Source organism: Thamnophis sirtalis, unplaced genomic scaffold (assembly GCF_051295495.1).
Source record: "Thamnophis sirtalis isolate CommonGarterSnake01/CBP01778 unplaced genomic scaffold, rThaSir2_p1.2 scaffold_3, whole genome shotgun sequence".
NCBI classification, from domain to species: Eukaryota; Metazoa; Chordata; class Lepidosauria; order Squamata; family Natricidae; genus Thamnophis; species Thamnophis sirtalis.
The window spans coordinates 144,403,075-144,420,816 of record NW_028261383.1 but is presented as its reverse complement, the minus strand read 5'-3'; the positions used below and the strand labels follow the sequence as shown (position 1 = coordinate 144,420,816).

The window sequence follows — 17,742 nt, the reverse complement described above, 5'->3', positions numbered from 1 at the left end:
AGAGCCAGTGCTGTCTGAAGACATCTCCGTGGTCATGTGGCCGGCATGACTAAATGCCGAAGGCGCATGGAACGCTGTTATCTTCCCACCAAAGGTGGTTCCTATTTTTCTACTTGCATTTTTTTTACATGCTTTTGAACTGCTAGGTTGACAGAAGCTGGGACAAGTAACAGGAGCTCACTCCGTTATGCAGCACTAGGGATTCGAACCATCGAACTGCTGACTTTTCTGATCGACAAGCTCAGCGTCTTAGCCACTGAGCCACCGTGTTCCTTAATTATAAGTATATAATTACATATATACACTATAATATTGGAACTTCTAAACCAGGTTTTCACACCCCCTGGAATATCATCTCGCACCCCCAGTTGGGAACCCCTGACTAACGTAAAGCCTAGTTACTAGAGTCTTGACTGAGAACTTTGGATGGATTTCTTGTATGATCCATTGGTTTGTTTTCTTGGCAATCTATTCTAGGGTATTCTCATGAGACCTTTTCAACCCCAAACCTTAGAGCAAACCATGTCCTTTGTTGCAGGATATCTATTCTTAATGCCATTTCTTTTTTTGTCTAGAACACAAATGGTGTGAATTTCTATAATATTCTAACCCCTGACTCTACGAAGGACACAGCTCTTTCATCTGCTGCAACTGAAACCACCCCATTTTGTAAGTTGAGTCAGAACTCTGCAATGCCAGAAATCTATTTTTAGCAAGACATAGTAGTTTTAGAAGATCAAAAATGTAGCCCAGGGTCTCCAAACTTGGCAATTTTAAGACTTGTGGACTTCAACTCCCATGCTGGCTGGGGAATTCTGGGAGTTGAAGTCTACAAGTCTTTAAGTTGCCAAGTTTGGAGAGCCATGGTGTGTAGTTCCTTTTTTCACAAAAAATCTTTGGAACTCCAGTTTGTAATGTTTGAACTCACCAACCACTAGCCCTCTTGATATAGATATAAATATAGATATAGATATAGATGATATAGATATAGATATAGATGTCTCAGGATCTGGTGCTTATGTGATATGCCTATTGCAACTGTGCAATGGAGATCAGAGCAAAATAGGAAGTAGCAACCTTTAAATTCCCTTTCCTTGCTTTAGTGCTCTAAATTAAGTTGCTGAAGTAAAGAAAGTTTCAGGAACTCAGCAATGGAGTCTTGCATGAAAAAACTGTGGTTCTGATTATCTAAACAAGCAATTCTTCTGTTATTGTTATATTGGATCTCCTTATAAGTCCCAAGCACTACAGTGGTTTAGTGGTTTAGTGGTTTATTAGCATTTGTAGGCCGCCCTTTTCCCTGAGGGGACTCAGGGCGGCTCACAGAAAACCAGGGAAGGGGGAATACAACATTAAGATAACAACATATAATAAAATAATAAGCAACATACATTCATCATTCGGGCGGGGTAGCGATCCTTATCCCCAGGCCTGACGGGCGAGCCAGTTCTTCAAGGCTATGCGGAAGGCTTGGACGGTGGAGAGGGTACGAATCTCCATGGGGAGCTCGTTCCAAAGGGTCGGGGCTACTGCTGAGAAGGCCCTCCTCCTTGTAGTTGCCAGCCGACACTGGCTGGCCGATGGAATGCGGAGGAGGCCTAATCTATGGGATCTTATAGGTCGTAGGGAGGTAATTGGCAGAAGGCGGTCTCTCAAGTATCCAGATCCACTGCCATGTAGGGCTTTATGGGTGATTAATAGCACCTTGAAGCGCATCCGGAGATCGACAGGTAGCCAGCGCAGCTCGCGGAGGATAGGTGTTATGCGGGTGAATCGAGGCGCACCCGCAATCACTCGCGCGGCTGCGTTCTGCACTAGCTGAAGTCGCCGGATGCTCCTCAAGGGCAGCCCCATGTAGAGCACATTGCAGTATTCCAGCCTAGAGGTCACAAGGGCCCGAGTGCCAACTTCCAAACTACACAAAATGCTTGAGCTGAGCATTACAAAATTAATGCATTAAAAATAGGGTAAATATATTCTCTTATTAGAGAACATGGCATTAAAGTCTTGTCATCAGTTTTATTTTTTGTTTGATGAGCTTTTGCAATTTAGGGCCAAAATGCATACAAAAAGATTTGGTATTTTAATTTTAATTTAATTACACATTGATCTGCCATATTTGGTTTTACGGGTGAGGCAGGAGGAGATGTTGTTTGTTTTGTTTTATTTTGTATATTTATGATTTGGTTGGTGTGTGGGTGTTTGTGTGTGTGTGTGTGTGTGTGTGTGTGTGTGAGAGAGAGAGAGAGAGAGAGAGAGATTTTTTAAATAAAAGAAATACAAGGTTTCCCTTTCCAGGTAAACCTCAAATGCAGTCTTCTTTCTCTTTCTTCAGTAAAATTGTTCCAGCGTCACGTGAAAAATCAAATTAACGACAAGCTGAGTGACCTGATGAATGGGCCCATCCGGAAGAAGCTGAAAATAATTCCAGACCATGTCAAATGGGGAGGTATTTAATATCTACTGGCACCATATAATACTCATATCATTTGTTGTATATCATATTAACTGGAGAATTAAGAACTCAGTGAAGAAGCTCTTCTCTTAGGAAACTATATTTTTATATTATATTAGTTATGATTGAACTTCAATGACAAAAGGTGTTTTATCAATGTGCAGTAACTGAACTGATATGCTTAAGGAGAACTGGGGATATTTATTTATTGTACCACCCATAAAAATGACATCAAAAAGAACTGTGGCACAGTTACTTATATATGTACAAAAGCAACATCAGCAGCAATAATAGAAGTTGAACCTGGATCTCTTGAGTTAGGCCTCAGCCCAGGGGTGAAATCCATTTGCCTTTGCTACTGGTTCGGTAGCAATGTGAGCATGCACGCACACTTGCTTCGTTCACACACGCTGCCTCTGTGCATGTGCAGGACCTTCTGTGTATGCGCAGAGCATGAAATTGATGTCTGGATGGGTGGGCGGAGCCTGCAAAGATAAGCGAACAGCGAGGGGGGAAATCCATGCGATTTAGATTAACTAGAAAGCAAGAAACAACTGATCGTCAGAAAAAAACAGTTTGTCTGAACCGGTAGCATTTTTTTTTTACTATCCGGTTCAGACAGACCGTTGGCATCTTTACTACCAATTTGGGCAAACCAGTCCAAATCGGTAGCATTTCACCCCTGCCTCAGCTCTGAAAGGAGGTTTTATGTCAGCTGGACTTATGTTGCAGAATTAATGCTGCAGAGAAAAATTGAAGGAAGGACTGCTAACTATTTTGCCTTGAACATCTGGAGGAAATCAATGCAAGGCTATAAATCTGAATAATATCATTTATTTCATAAGGTGGAGCAAAGTTTTTAGGAAATAAGGATATCAGCTTTTCTCTAAAAATACTAACATACCAGTCATCACCTTTCTCTTAATATGGGAAATGCAACTTCCCCTCAAAAAGAGGGAGTTATTATTACAAATATGCAGTATAGAAAATCCAAACATTCTGAGGCACAGGTCCTCAGCCAGCAAATTGAAGTCCACAAGTCATAAGTTTGCCACACTTGTAGATTCCGGTTCCAAGGGGCGATTTTGAATAGTGTTCCAGTCTAAGTCATTACTCCAATCTCCTATAACACTCCCATCCAGATTCAATTCCCAGAATTTCCCAAATGACATTGCTGAAAATGCTTGGAGTTGAAATCTACATATCTGGTCAGTGCCAAATTCGGAAGGCTGTCTAGATAGTTCTAGTTCTCTGTACATGTGACAATCTTTTTCATTTCTAGGTTAAGAATCTTTTCATCAAATGACAGCCAGAGAACACTACAGCAATTATATTAAAATTAATAGAAAATTAATAGAAATTCCATGTATAGATATACTGTCCATGCTCCTCTTATATATATATATTTAAATTGTGTTAACTTGTCTCATTTGCTAGATTTCCAATTACAATCAGGGATGGGGGGAAAAAATTCCCCAAATTAAAAGCCAATTCGATTCTAAATCAGGCTGAAGTTAATTACTATACTATTTCAAATTCTATTTACAACTATGAAGTTGTTAGTGAGCATTTTTAGGTGGTTCTAAACCCCAAGGTCCTTTGTTTTTCACTTTTTAATGCTGGCGTCAACATTCAGTAGTGGATCATAGTTTCCTCCAACTTAAAAACTGAAAACATGAAAAATTAATTTTTGTAGGTTAAAATGAAAAGAAAAAATAATAACTGCAGAAAGAAATGGAAATACCAGACCCTGGTCATGAGGCAGATGTGCCTTTTTTGAGTGCATCTGTCTGTCTTTGTCTCTGTCTCTATCTGCCTGTCTGTGTGTCTGTCTCTCTCTCTCTCTTCACACACACACACACACACACACACACACACACACACACACACACCTTTTCTGTATCAATAACACTGTATGACCTTCAGACAGCATAAGGTTACCTACCTCTTCTTACTCTTTTGTTATCACTTGGCAGGGCAATCAACAGGTGTATTTATGAATATGGCTGAAGACTTTATGAAAAATGCAATTGATATTGTGGACAGCTTGCTGGAGGCCAACGTGAATGTCACTGTATACAATGGGCAGCTGGATCTCATTGTTCCTACAATAGGTAAGGGTGTTTTTCCCATGGGAGTGAGCTTGGTGGAGACAGCAAAGCAGGTCATTAATGTTAGGTGCAACTGTATACAGGTACTCCTTGACTTATGACCATCATGGAGCCTGTCCATCATGATTGTAACTTGTGACAGTTCTAAAAAAGTTATGTGACTGACCTGATTTTACAATTTTTGTGGCCTTCATTAATTGGATCTGCACCTCAGTAAACCAATGGTTCACAATGGGTGTGTTTTTGTCAAAAACTGGAAGTAAAACTGGAAGCAAAATGTCAAAAATGCAAAAGCAAAAACATCAAGCAAGATAGGGAAGTGAAGAAATCAGAAGCAAAAAAGTTACAATTGAGTGTGTGGATGGTGGAAGGATGGTCAATGGCATAGCTGTAGAAGGAAATGGGGGCTACAGAATCTAGAAATAGTAGATAGGAGTGAGCTGGGTTAGAAGAGAGTATTGAAGAGAGAAATACATTGAAGAGAGTATTGGAGATACGTTAACCTTTTATATAGGAGGGATGTTTTGATAGGAAATTGGATCAAGACATTGTCTTGTAAATAAGTAAGAAGTAGCTAGTACAAGCTTGTTTGTAGAATTTATATTGTCCCTTCCATCTTAAAATGGGATTCCTTCACGTGAGTAGCTGTTTGGATTGCTTTTTGCTTTTAATGATGAGATCACCCTTAACAGAATTTGAAATGCTGGATTTATTTCCTAAGCCCTCTCCATTTCTACTTTGCTCCATTTTGAGATTTCATCAGTCTTTGCAAGCATAGATTAAACTCTAATAGATTCTTCTTCTTTTCAATTGCAGTTTATTAACCTAGGTAAAATGATTAACATTAATGTAGGCAAGCGGTGTTCTGATATTTTCTTTAATGAGATACATAAACCAGACCACTGAAGTATGGTCAACAAATCCAGGTGAACAAATCTAGGCTGAATAATAGGTATGAATGCAGCCTGTGTTATCTGCCCACTCCGCTGAGTTTAGTCTCAATTCTTTTGGTGGATGGCTGTGTTGGTCCTTTTGAGCAAAAATGACTGGAGCTTTCAGGTCTGTTTGATCAAAGGCATTCACTTCAATGCCAGGTAAACATAAGTTATGGAGTAATTCAATTTCCTAGCACTGGGCAAAGGGATGGTATGCTTATATTTAGATTACAGTTAGATAATCTTCCTGACTAAAGTAAATCCTTCAGTGAATATAAATAAACATAGTTATTTATGTATAAAATGTATTCATTGCCTACTCCCAAGGAATCCTAGGCTGTGTACTGATGATTTCACACAATTTCCCACATTTATACTGTTCTTTTCTAGTCAGTGACAATATTGATTCCCAGACATTGGGATAAGATTGCTATCTCAAGGTCTGGAAAGCAAATTGTAATCAGTGGTAAATTAGCATCAGCCAGTTAAACCACGATGATTTCAAAGATGAGTTCCTGAATAATGGTGGCAATGATTGAGATAGCCAACATGACAGCAGGTGCCTAGCTATATATGTTACACACACACACACACACACACACACACACACACACACACACAGAGAGAGCTAAGATTGCTGCATGTTTTAAGTACTTTATTAATTCCACAGTGGGCCATTATGGACAATTGCAACCAAGATTTTTAATAACTCTCTAACTCATCTTACATTGAAAGAGTTTTTCTCTTTTATTTATTTGTTTTAACAATCTGCATGCTGCTCTTTCCAGGACTTTTTGTTGCTTTATTTATTTTGTTGGCTAGCAATAGCAATAAGCACTTAGACTTATTTACTGCCCCATAGTGCTTTATAGTATTCTCTGAGTAGTTTACAATGTCAGCATTATTGCTCTCCAAAATCTGGGTCCTCTTTTGCCAACCTCGGAAGGACAGAAGGCTAAATCAACCTCGAGCCGGTCAGGATCGAACTTCTGACAATGAGCAGAGTCAATCTGCGATGCTGCCTTCTAATCACTGTGCCATCATGGCTCTCCACCACGCTAGGTGGCGGATCATCTGTTCAAACTGCAGCAGTTTGTTACAGGATTTTTTATGATAAGAGTTACTGATTACTCTTCTATTTTTAGGGCAAGAAGCTTGGCTCCGGAAGCTAAAATGGCCCAAGCTGAAAGAATTTAATGCACTGAAGTGGCAGCCTTTGTACACCTGTCCAAAATGCACAGAGACGGCTGCTTTTTATAAATCCTATTGTAACCTGAGCTTCTTCTGGATCCTCAAGGCTGGCCATATGGTAAGTCCTTTCCATGCCTTTAGAGCAAGAACAGGACAGCTTCTGTTTTATATGTTGTAAGAAGGAAAAACATTTTATAGACACAGCTTTGCATAGTAGAAAGACAAAAGAATAGAGCAAGTATGATGATACTTGCATCCCTGCCATGAAAGTGAGAGACTGCCAATAAAATAAAAAAATTGCAAAAAAGAGGAGAGAGGCTGCCAAGAGAGAGGCTTTTTCATTTGATCATAATAACATATCGAGATTCTTTTTTCAAATATTTTTTATTAATAATTTAACAATGCTAAAAAGTGAAACTGTTTTCCCATAATCCTATCTTAATTCTAAAGATCATTGTCATTTCTAACAAGTTTTGGCATAAAGTTCATAAAGGTTTTCCAGAATTTTATAGAAATATTTCTTATTTTAACCACAATCAAAGAAGTTTAATGTTCCATTCTTTTGTTTCCAACAATCTTGATCTTCAATTCATCATTGCTATCATAGGGTTTAATCTCTAATTAAATTTTCTTTTTCCCAATCTCAAAATTCTTCCAGGTCACTTTTCATCTCCTGGCTTATCATTTGTGTTTTCACTTTGTCATTTCTGTCTTATAATTAACAATTTCTTTACATTGTAATGTTTATACATCTGGAATTTGTTTTGCCTCTTCTTCCTGATAGTTTATAATTTCCTTCATGTTAGTCTCTTCCATGTCTTTCTTCCTTAGAGCCTTCTTCAAAAATGCATTTGCAGATGCAGAAATTATTTAGTTTTATGTTTCTCTCTCAATTCTTCAAAAAAATCATTTGAAATTTCTCAAGCATCATAAATTCACCCCTCTTCTTTCAGTTCAAGAATTGAAGATAGGTTCCAGCTTCCTTGTTTTAATATTCCTTCCTTGAACATTAATCTTCTTTAGGGTCCCATTTCTATAATCACAGAATTCTTTATTTTCAAATTTCAACCAATCATCTTGGTTGGTTCCTGATAGATTAAACATATGTTTCTGCAAAGAAAAGTTTTTATTTATTTATTTCAAAAATCTTAGCAAAAGGCCTAATATTCCAAATTTGCCTGTTCCCTTAATTCATTTATATGTTTCCTCAATTACATTTATTTCATCTTCTTTGAATTGTTTGAGCCAACAGCTAGTTTTTCCTCTCCTTTGGGACAAAGTTTTGTTCACCAGACTATAGTGTCTTAAAGTCACTATAAATCCAAAAGTCTAGTAAGTGAGGTTGGATGAACCCTATGTGCTTAAAGACTCCACTGTGATTGATTACTTGATGGCTTTCCTTATCTCCCAGGGTTCTGACCTGTCAGTCAACCCCTGCCCAGCAGTCTCTTCATGAGGCTGTCTGGAGCACAAGTGGGTAATCTCTCATCCTCTTCTTATCTGGAGAGGCTCTGTTGACTAAGCTTACTGCCACCTTGTCGGTCTTGGCCGCATTCTCGTCTCTGTTCCATCAGAGACAATCTAGTTTGCCATTCCCTCGTCCAGAAGTTCCCTCACCCAGAGTTCCCCAACCCTTTCAGCTTTGTGGACTGGCAGGGGAAGGAGAGGAGAGATGGTTCTGCGCATGCGTTCACACACTGCTCATTTGAGTGGGGATGCTCACGGGAACTCGCCCATCACTTCTGCGCCCCAGTTCCAAAAGGCTCAAGGCCCAGTAGGCCTGGGGGTTGGGGACTCCTGTCCTAAAGGACTATGGTTAACCATCTGTATTTGAGATAATGAAATCTAAAAATATATTGTAGTTTTACCACAATGAGCAAGGCTTTTATTTCCTTATTTTATTTTATTTTTCTTTGGCCTTGTTGACCAATGAACAGTAGATGAATAACATTACAAAACTTAAGGAGGAATTTTCTCTACTTTGTGGTCCCTGCACCCTTTTCTTTTATGGCTGCTCCTGTTCTTTCTGCAAAATCTACTGCAGTTGGCTAACCGTTGGTGCTTTTTTGTTCTCAGGTCCCAGCTGACCAGGGTGACATGGCGCTGAAGATGCTTAGGATGGTCACCCAACAAAAGCAATGACTAAATTAGAGCCAGCTGGCTTGGCTCCTCTACAGAACAAAAAACAGGTTGTTTGGAATCTTTTTGTGGCACCCTGAAAGAAGAAGGAACAATGACACCACTGTGTTTTGATTTTCTCAGATACTATGCCAGGCATTTTAAGGAGACGGATAGATGGAAATAATTTGCTTTCTCCTGTGGTGACTTCTTTTGTAAAATGTGAAGATCTCTTGATCCACTTCTGGTTAGTATAATCCTTAAATGCTGGAAAAGGAAGGTGTGAATAAATCAGGGCATTTTGTAGGCTGTGTGTGGCCTCCATGTTGCAGCCTCAGAAGATCCTCCTTTTGTCCTGCAGTATCTGGCAAAATTGGTGAGATTTCAGCGATACTCTTTTGAGGTAGGTTTTGCCAAAAGAAAGTAGAGATGGACCAATCAGTCCCCCAGAGGTTAAATGCATCCATTTCCAACTTCTAAACGCTCCCAAAATGCCTCCCATCCAGACTCAGGCCCATCCAGTTGGATACATCATTGTCCTAGCCTCCAAATAGTCTGGAGTAGCTCCCAGGACAAAAGAGGTTTCCCACTCTTGAAGCAATATTTTCTCAAGGGCAATGTTTCCTTTTGACTGATTTTCATTCTCTTTTTTATGTATACATGCATACCTTCCACTTGGAGCCTATTTGTAGATATTTCCTTATCCAGACCCATGAATTTTGAATTGAAGCCAGAGAATCTTTCAGCTGGAGCACTCTTCTGCCTCCTCAGGCAATAGATCTTGTGGAGGTTGCCCCACAGCTGATGCCCAAAGCCATCACCCTTCTTTCTGTCAGCCTTTGCAGCTTGATTGAAAACAAAGGGTTGGATTCTTATTTAAATGAGATTTGCTGCCTAGAAAGAGATATTCAGGATTGACAGGCCTAAGTCCGACTGCATACAGAGCTAAGACCTCACTCCTAAAGTAGAAACTGTTGTTTTCCTTGGCTTCCAACAGGAGGAAATATAGGAATAAAAGCAGCAACCTGGAGCAAAGGTTCAGCATGTCCAAATCTTGATCTTTAGGCTAATGGACTTGTCTAAGCCAGGGGTGAGTAAGTATGGCCCCTTTACGACCTGTGGACTTCAACTCCCAGGATTCATGACTGGCTCAGGAATTCTGGGAGTTGAAGTCCATGGGATGTAAAGGAACCATAATTGCCCATCTCAGTCTAAGCAAAGGTCAAATTATTGAATTGTTTGTCACAGTCCATTGGTTGCCCTCTAACACGACTGGATGACATCACCAGGTTTTGCTGCTTTAACAGAGTAAGGAAAATAGAGGTGATTCACACCCTGGTCAGTGTCTCTTTGCATTTGTACCATTGGGCAGAAGACATTGAAGCATAGCCAGCTGAACAAATAGGTTTAAAAATAGTTTCTATCCATGGACTGTCAGACTCTTAAACACAATCACAATCACGCCACACACACACGGAAACGTATGCCTAGTTTTCCTTTTTCTTTCTTTTTTCTTTTCCCCTAATTACTTGCATAGGGATTATTCTTTATACTATTCATGTTGTTTGTATTTGTTGTCATGGATTGCACCAGTGAGGCTAAAACCAATTTCATTGTATTCATGATGTACAATGACAATCAACGCTACACTACTATTAATCCATCTGGTGTGGTTCAGATGGGTTGGCATGGTAGCTGCAAGGATTCTGAAACTGCTCGGTTTAGCACAATTGGATGATAAATTGAGAAATATAGGTCTAACATAATTTTCTCTGTTCTTTTCTGACAAGAATACTTTCTGTGATTTAGGGGGACATAATTACCTAAGCTTTTAAGTGACTTGCCAGTTTTGGATCCAACACAGTTGTTTTGTTTTGTATTTCTATCTTTTGACTCATGGTTTAAGTTCTCTGTTCAGGGGAGTAATCAACTGAAGGGGCTTTATGGAGCATTTGCTTCCTTTGCATTGTTTACACATTGAATGATAAAATGAAGTAAAATGCTGAGTCAGGAAGTGCCAAAGCCTACTTGTGGATAATAATTATAAAATTCCATGAGGTAGATGGGTGGACTTGTCTGCTTCTAATGCTGAGGAAAAGCAAATACCCAAACTTAGTTCAGAATTATCCTCCTCTGGCTGTCCCGCTTGCTTGTTCTGTGTGGGATGACACTACGGAGGCTTCTCACACATTGATACAGAAGTATGTCTCTTGAATCGTGAAGTTTGTAGGGAAAGCATTGTGACTTCCTTAAAGTTGCCAACTGTTGGAAATGAAACTGACATTCTTTATACACAGTTCAATGCCTGTCTAACAGAGAAAGAAATGTATTCCGTGGTGGTGAAATTGCCTTTGTCTTACATGTATTATGTATATGTGTATGAAGTCTGACAGCCAAAGACGTGGCCTTAATAAAGATTGATTTCCCTCATACCTCATCAGCAGCTCTGCAAATGTATCTGGGTGATGGAGCAGATATGTGTGTGTGTGTGTGTATCTGTCTGTCTGTCTGTCTGTCTGTCTGTCTGTCTGTCTGTCTGTCTGTCTATCTATCTATCTATCTATCTATCTATCTATCTATCTATCTATCTATCTATCTATCTATCTATCTATCTATGACTGTGTTGTGTTCTCTTCCCCCCCACCCCACCTCCCTCAATTGAGGGCTATGGTAGAAATTTAAGCTTCTCTGTCTCAACCTCTCTTCCCATGAATATAGCACACAGCTCTCTTCTTTTAATCTTGCCTGGACTTGCATGTTTTTCTATGATCACTCCTAATGTGCAATGAACTATTAGGCCACTTGGTGGGGGAAGAGATCTTTAAATAGGGCCGTGCCTAGAATACCACTGATCTGCCTAGCTCATGATTGTCCTTTTGGCTTATGTACATGATTTATTGAATAAAATACAGTTGGCTAGAGTTTGCACAACATATTAAGCTGGGGTGGCCAACCTTGGTAACTTTAAGACCTGTGGACTTCAACTCCCAGAATTCCCCAGCCAGCCATGTTGCCTGAGGAATTCTGGGAATTAATATCGTTGCCAAGCTTGGACACCTCCATGGTAAGCCATGAACTATGGGCTCGCTCAATAAACCCCTGCTGTATAAGCTTGGTGTGTTGCATGAACTGGTGGACCTTCTGAGTTTCAGGCTGAAATTTCACCATCCTGACTTGGTAATGCCACATCTTGACACCTGAGATCATGCAGAGTAGGGGCTATACCAGTAAGATGCAGCCTGAACTGAATTAAGAAAGTTGTGGGCTGCTTTATGAAGAATTACGCCCCCCCCCCCAGGGAAGGCAGGAATGTGTGAGGACACTCCGCAACCTCACTGCAGAAAAAACAATTACTGCCAACCTGCCTTCCATTGAGGACCTGTACACTGCACGAGTCAAAAAGAGGGCTGTGAAAATATTTACAGATCCCTCGCATCCTGGACATAAATTGTTTCAACTCCTACCCTCAAAACGATGCTATAGAGCACTGCACACCAAAACAACTAGACACAAGAACAGTTTTTCCCCATATGCCATCACTCTCCTAAACAAATAATTACCTCAACACTGTCAACCTATTCACTAGGCTGCATTACTATTACTATTAATCTTCTCATCCTTCCTATCACCCATCTCCTCCCATTTATGACAGCAGGACTGTAACTTTGTTGCTTGAATCCTTATGATTTATATTGATATTATTTCCTGATTGCTTATTTGTAACCTATGAGTATCATTAAGTGTTGTACCTTATGATTCTTGCTGAAAGTATCTTGTCCTTTTATGTACACTGAGAGCACATGCACCAAAGACAAATTTTCATTGTGTCCAATCAGAATTCTATTCCATTCTCTTCTATTCTACAAGATGGTGGTTGTGAGGCAAATAGGAGAAGGAAGACATAGTAAGTACAGTTGCCACCTTGAGTTATTTATAAAAAAGAATGAAGGTGGGATATAAATAAAAATAAATGCAGTCATTCAGTGTTGTGCCATGGGTTTTGAACCTGTTTCTCCTTCCCTGCTGCAATGGAATGAAATCAGGAGTTGGGACAAAGAGTGATAGCAAGGTGAGAGGTTCGGAGGCTGCATCTTGATATGAGCTCAGTGCTCTTAATAGAGATCTTAGAAGCGATTGGTCAAACCTTTGTTTTGAAACACCTGAAGCAAAAGACCTTCTACTTTGTCTAGAGTTGCCCTACAAGGTCCTTGCTGCAATATTTCCCCAAGTTGTTCTTTCAGCTATTGCCCCAGACGGAGGAACATGAAACATGTACAAAACATCATCCCACAGAGGATCTGAAGCCCCAAGGCTGGTCTTCAAACAGTAGGATTCCACAGCTCTTTGATGAGACAACCACAACAGAAGAAAGGCAAGCATGCAAATCAATTGTAGCAGCATTTGCCCCTTCTGCTGAGTCTATGGCTTTCAGTCAAGGGAACTGATGTCCTGTTCCGGAGGCTTGGCCAGTTCCTAGTGTGCTTAATTATCCTGCAAATAGGAAGGCTCAGCTGTTCTCTCGCTGTATTGCTTGCACACACTGCAAGGGGAAATAACCACTGTCAGTTCATGGCAGGCTGTGTGACTTTTTAGCTGAAGGCCTATAGCTAATGATGTGAATGCTGCTTTCTAATTATCATAAACAATATAAAGCTATAAAACCATTGCATTCAACCTGTGTAGGTTGGCTTCACAGCATGCAAAGCCAAATCAATAAATCAACCTTAGTACAATGTGTGAACCAAGGTATTCCTTGACCCTTCAGTTTTAGTGGCTCTGATTATGTTCTGTTCTGTTCTTTAGTTGTCATCCCTTCCCTGCCCCCCCCTCCAAATTTCTCCCTGGGTTGTTCACTTTCTGAACTTCTAAAAATCACGACATGACCTGTGGGACTCAAGCAAGGCTGCCTGCTGTTGCATGGCATTGAAACTTTTGACTTGTTTATTTTAGAGCAATTCAATGCTTGGGTGTTAACAAGGAATCATGTTCACCTTCACTGTGTAAAGCTGCTTTTTGCTGGTTTCTAAATACCAATCTGAAGATCCTAGAGAAGCAAGACTGGTCCTTTTAGTGAATAGTTGTCTTTTCAATCTTTCCAGCCTACTTCTCTGGCTACAGAACACTGTAATCTATTATTTCCAATGGCTGTATCTTTGATGATCTACAATCACTTACAGTGATGGTAATTCAGGGAATGAAGGCATGTCTGCTTACAAGGTCTGAAGGCAGAGGTGGGAAATGTCAAAGTCCAAGAGGAGGTGGTAAAACACAAACTATGATTTCATACTTAAGAAAGGCAAATTCCGGGAATGTATTACAACAGCATCTAGGAACTGGTGATTGATCTGAGGAAAGGACATATGAAGGCACATGTGTCTCTGTCAGGAGTCAGCAACCCATGGCTCTGGAGCTGCATGTGGCTCTTCCATTTCCTCTGTTTCGGCTCCCTGTTGCCAATCGGCTCCACAATTTATAGGGCTTTTGGTTAGGACAGGTAGAGGGAAAAAGGATGCCATGCTAGAAGGAGACTATGATGGAGAAACTGGATTTCCAGTCACCTCCAGAATTGAACGGGGGGCTTCCGATTAGGACCTTTGTGGCTCTTTGAGCGTTTAAGGTTGCCAACCCCTGGTCTACGTAGCTACTAAGAGCCAAGCTTGACTTAACCTCTACTCTCTCTGTGTCCTCCAATAATCCAAATTGCTTGGAGAAAACAACCAATTTTCCAAAAGAAAACTCACTGAAAAAAGTAGTGTATAACCCAAGAGAGGCCTTTAAAGTAAATAAAGGAACTCAGAAGTGGAAGGAAGAAAAGTTGACTTCCATTATGTGGCATGGTCTCTTTGTCCCACACACTGCAGTCCTAACCCTTCCCCAAAATATGAAATATTTTGAAATAGCTTGCCACCCAAGCTTCCCTATCCAGTTACCTTCCCTAACTCATCAGTCCTTATGAACTTCCTTGGGTCCAGAGTTTTGGTAGGTTCTGCAATTAATTAATTCTGTAATTCTGTAATTCCGCAAAGCCCTTAAAACCTGGCTGTTCCGACAGGCCTGGGGCTAAAGAACTGTTGCCCCCGTCTCGAATGGTATGACTGTTGTGTGTTTTAAATTATGCATTGTTTTGTGTCGTTTTAATTTTTGTTTGTATCCCCCTTCCCTGGTTTGAGTTGTGAGCCGCCCTGAGTCCCCTTCGGGGGAAAAGGGCAGCATATAAATAAAATAAACATTCAACATTCAATTAGGTTCACAAAGAGAACCGCATTTCTGTTTTCTTGTTGAGTGTGTTGTTTGTTAAGAGAACCCTTGGCTTGTGAAAGCAATGTTCTTCTTCCTGCACATGGGAAAACAATCCAGACAACAAAGTCTCACAGTTTTGTGTTTTCTGTCTTGGCAATTGTGACACGCCAGCTTTGCAATTACTCAATTGGGAAGCCTCTGATAGAAAGGCATCTACCCCAGGAGAATGCACCAAGCAAAACTGAGCTGAAAGTGGATGAGCTGCAAAAAGTCTCTTTCCTGAGCGCTGACCTTTAACAAGTTGAAAATGACAGCTTGTCAGAAGTGATATTTCAAGAGTTATGGCATATTTTAAATAATCTACATCCTTTGTCCCTAAAGCCTGTGGTCAAAATAGGCAGAAATGATACTAACAATGGAAGGCAGATTGTGTTCCATTTTCATTTTGTCTACAATTCTTTAAAGCAGCAATGTCTTTTTCTGAGAAGCAAAATCCCAAGGAAACAAAACAGGGAACCTTAAAGAATGAAGATAGATTGGCTTCTGGGTGCCCCAACACAGCTTCTCCTTTTTCTTTTTATCCTCAAAGCATCATATGATGCTGGAAAATACTGCTTTAATACAGGTACAATTAAGAACAACTTAATGTCTTCTCAATCCTAGGCTGTAGGTAAGAAGAAGGCATCATGATAAGGGCGCAACAAATGATGCCAGGCCATATTGACACCACGGTTGGGGTTCAAATGGAGACACGCCCTGAATTTTAGAGTCCATTTGGAAATCACTGGTTCCCATGCAACCTGCAACTTCTTTCCTTATGGCCCAGATGAATGATCTGCTCACAACCTTATTTAAGTCAACATTATTTATGTGTGTGTGTGGGGGGGGGAACCCTTGCAAAATAAACCAGGTCCAGTGTGAAGTCATGTCCGACCCATCGCGACCCTATAGACAAAATTCCTCCAGACTTTCCTGTCCTCTACCATCCTCAGGAGTCCATTTAAGCTCACACTGACTGCTTCAGTGAATGCATCCAGCCACCTCATTCTCTGTCATCCCCTTCTTCTCTTGGCCTCAATCTTTCCTGGCATTAGGCTCTTCTCCAGTGAGTCCTTCCTTCTCATTAGGTGGCCAAAGTATTTTAGTTTCATCTTCAGGATCTGGCCTTCTAAAGAACAGTCGGTTGATCTCCTTGAGGACTGACCAGTGATTGCCTTGCAGTCCAAGGGACTTGCGGGAGTCTTCTCCAGCACCATAGTCAATTTCTTCCAATTTCATAGTCAATTTCATCCTCTTCAGCACCAATGGTTGGGGCATAAACTTGGATTGCTGTGATGTTGAATGGTTTGCCTTGGATTTGAACTAAGATCATTCAGTCGTTTTGGGGATTGCATCCTAGTATTGCTTTTCCTACTCTTTTATTGACGATGAAGGCTACTTCTTTTCTTCTGAGGGATTCTTGCCTGCAATAAACAGTATACCTGATGGTCATCTGAATTAAATTCACCCATTCCTGTCTATTTTAGTTCACTGATTCCTAAGATGTTGACGTTCAGTCTTGTCATCTTTTGTTTGACCATGTCCAGCTTGCCTTGATTCATGGATCTTACATTCCAGGTTCCTATGAAGTATAGATCTTTACAGCACCAGACTTTCACCACCAGATACATCCACAGCTGAGCGTCCTTTCGGCTTTGGCCCAGTCACTTCACTCTTTCTGCCACTATTAGTACTAGGCCTCTGTTCTTCCCCAGGAGCATATTGGACGCTTTCCAACATGAGAGGCTCATCTTCCAGCGTCATATCTTTTTGCCTTTTGGTACAGTACATGGGGTTTTCATGGCAAAGATATTTTGTCATTTCCTTCTCCAGTGGATCACATTTTGTCAGAGCTCTCTGCTATGACCTGTCTGTCTTGGGTGGCTCTGCACGGCATAACTCATAGCTTCATTGAGCTACACAAGCCCCTTCGCCATGACAAGGCAGTAATCCATGAAGAGGTCAGTGCTTACAACATGTTAGTAATCGTTAACATATTTTAAGCCAGACAGAAAGGGAGATTGAATTCAAAGGCCTCTCTAGCTTTTCCATCTTGTCTTTTCAATTGGCGTTCTTCAGATGCATTGGAAATGCAACTCCCACAACTGGAGTTGCAAGGCAGCTGGAAGAAAGCCTGTTGGGAAAAGCAGCGCGAACCAAAACAAAGAACTGGCCACAAGTGGTCATGTTTTCTGAACAAAGCAAAACATTTTAAACTAGAGAGGGACTCTATTTGGCTCTCATTCAAAACCTTTTGGTTCACACATTGCACCAAGCCCTGGATTCCACTGTTTTTTGAATAAGCCATAATTGGTTGCATTCCTACTTTGTGCCAAGCCAAGAACTAAGATTTGCAAATTACAATAGCTGGACACTTGGCTAAAATCAAGCAACTGCATTACAACTTATTACAAACTAAGCCAGAGTCTCCCATTGGGCCATTTTTAATGTTGTTCTGAATAGGGTTTATTTGAGTTATGTTTCTTCTCTGGAAACTTCATTGACAAATGTGCTGTCATTAAACATTGCCCCCTACTCCTCTTTTCAAAGAATTTGTGGACTGAAGAGTTCATAACTTTTAAGGGGGGGGGGAATGACACAACAGAGCACTAATTCTTTGTTGACATACAGATCTCCTTGTAGCTTTTTTAGT

General features: G+C 40.5%; 1 protein-coding gene across 1 annotated transcript in view; it reads left to right on the top strand.

Moving 5' to 3' along the window:
- SCPEP1 (serine carboxypeptidase 1) overlaps positions 1 to 11,242 on the top strand; it is a 29,005-nt gene extending 17,763 nt beyond the window's left edge. The window contains exons 9-13 of the mRNA XM_087710327.1: positions 576 to 669; positions 2,336 to 2,449; positions 4,432 to 4,569; positions 6,647 to 6,810; positions 8,769 to 11,242. Of these exons, the coding sequence (XP_087566453.1) occupies positions 576 to 669; positions 2,336 to 2,449; positions 4,432 to 4,569; positions 6,647 to 6,810; positions 8,769 to 8,834 (576 nt within the window). The 3' untranslated portion in view covers positions 8,835 to 11,242. The remainder of the gene's footprint in view (positions 1 to 575; positions 670 to 2,335; positions 2,450 to 4,431; positions 4,570 to 6,646; positions 6,811 to 8,768) is intronic.
- The last annotated feature ends 6,500 nt before the right edge of the window (positions 11,243 to 17,742 follow it).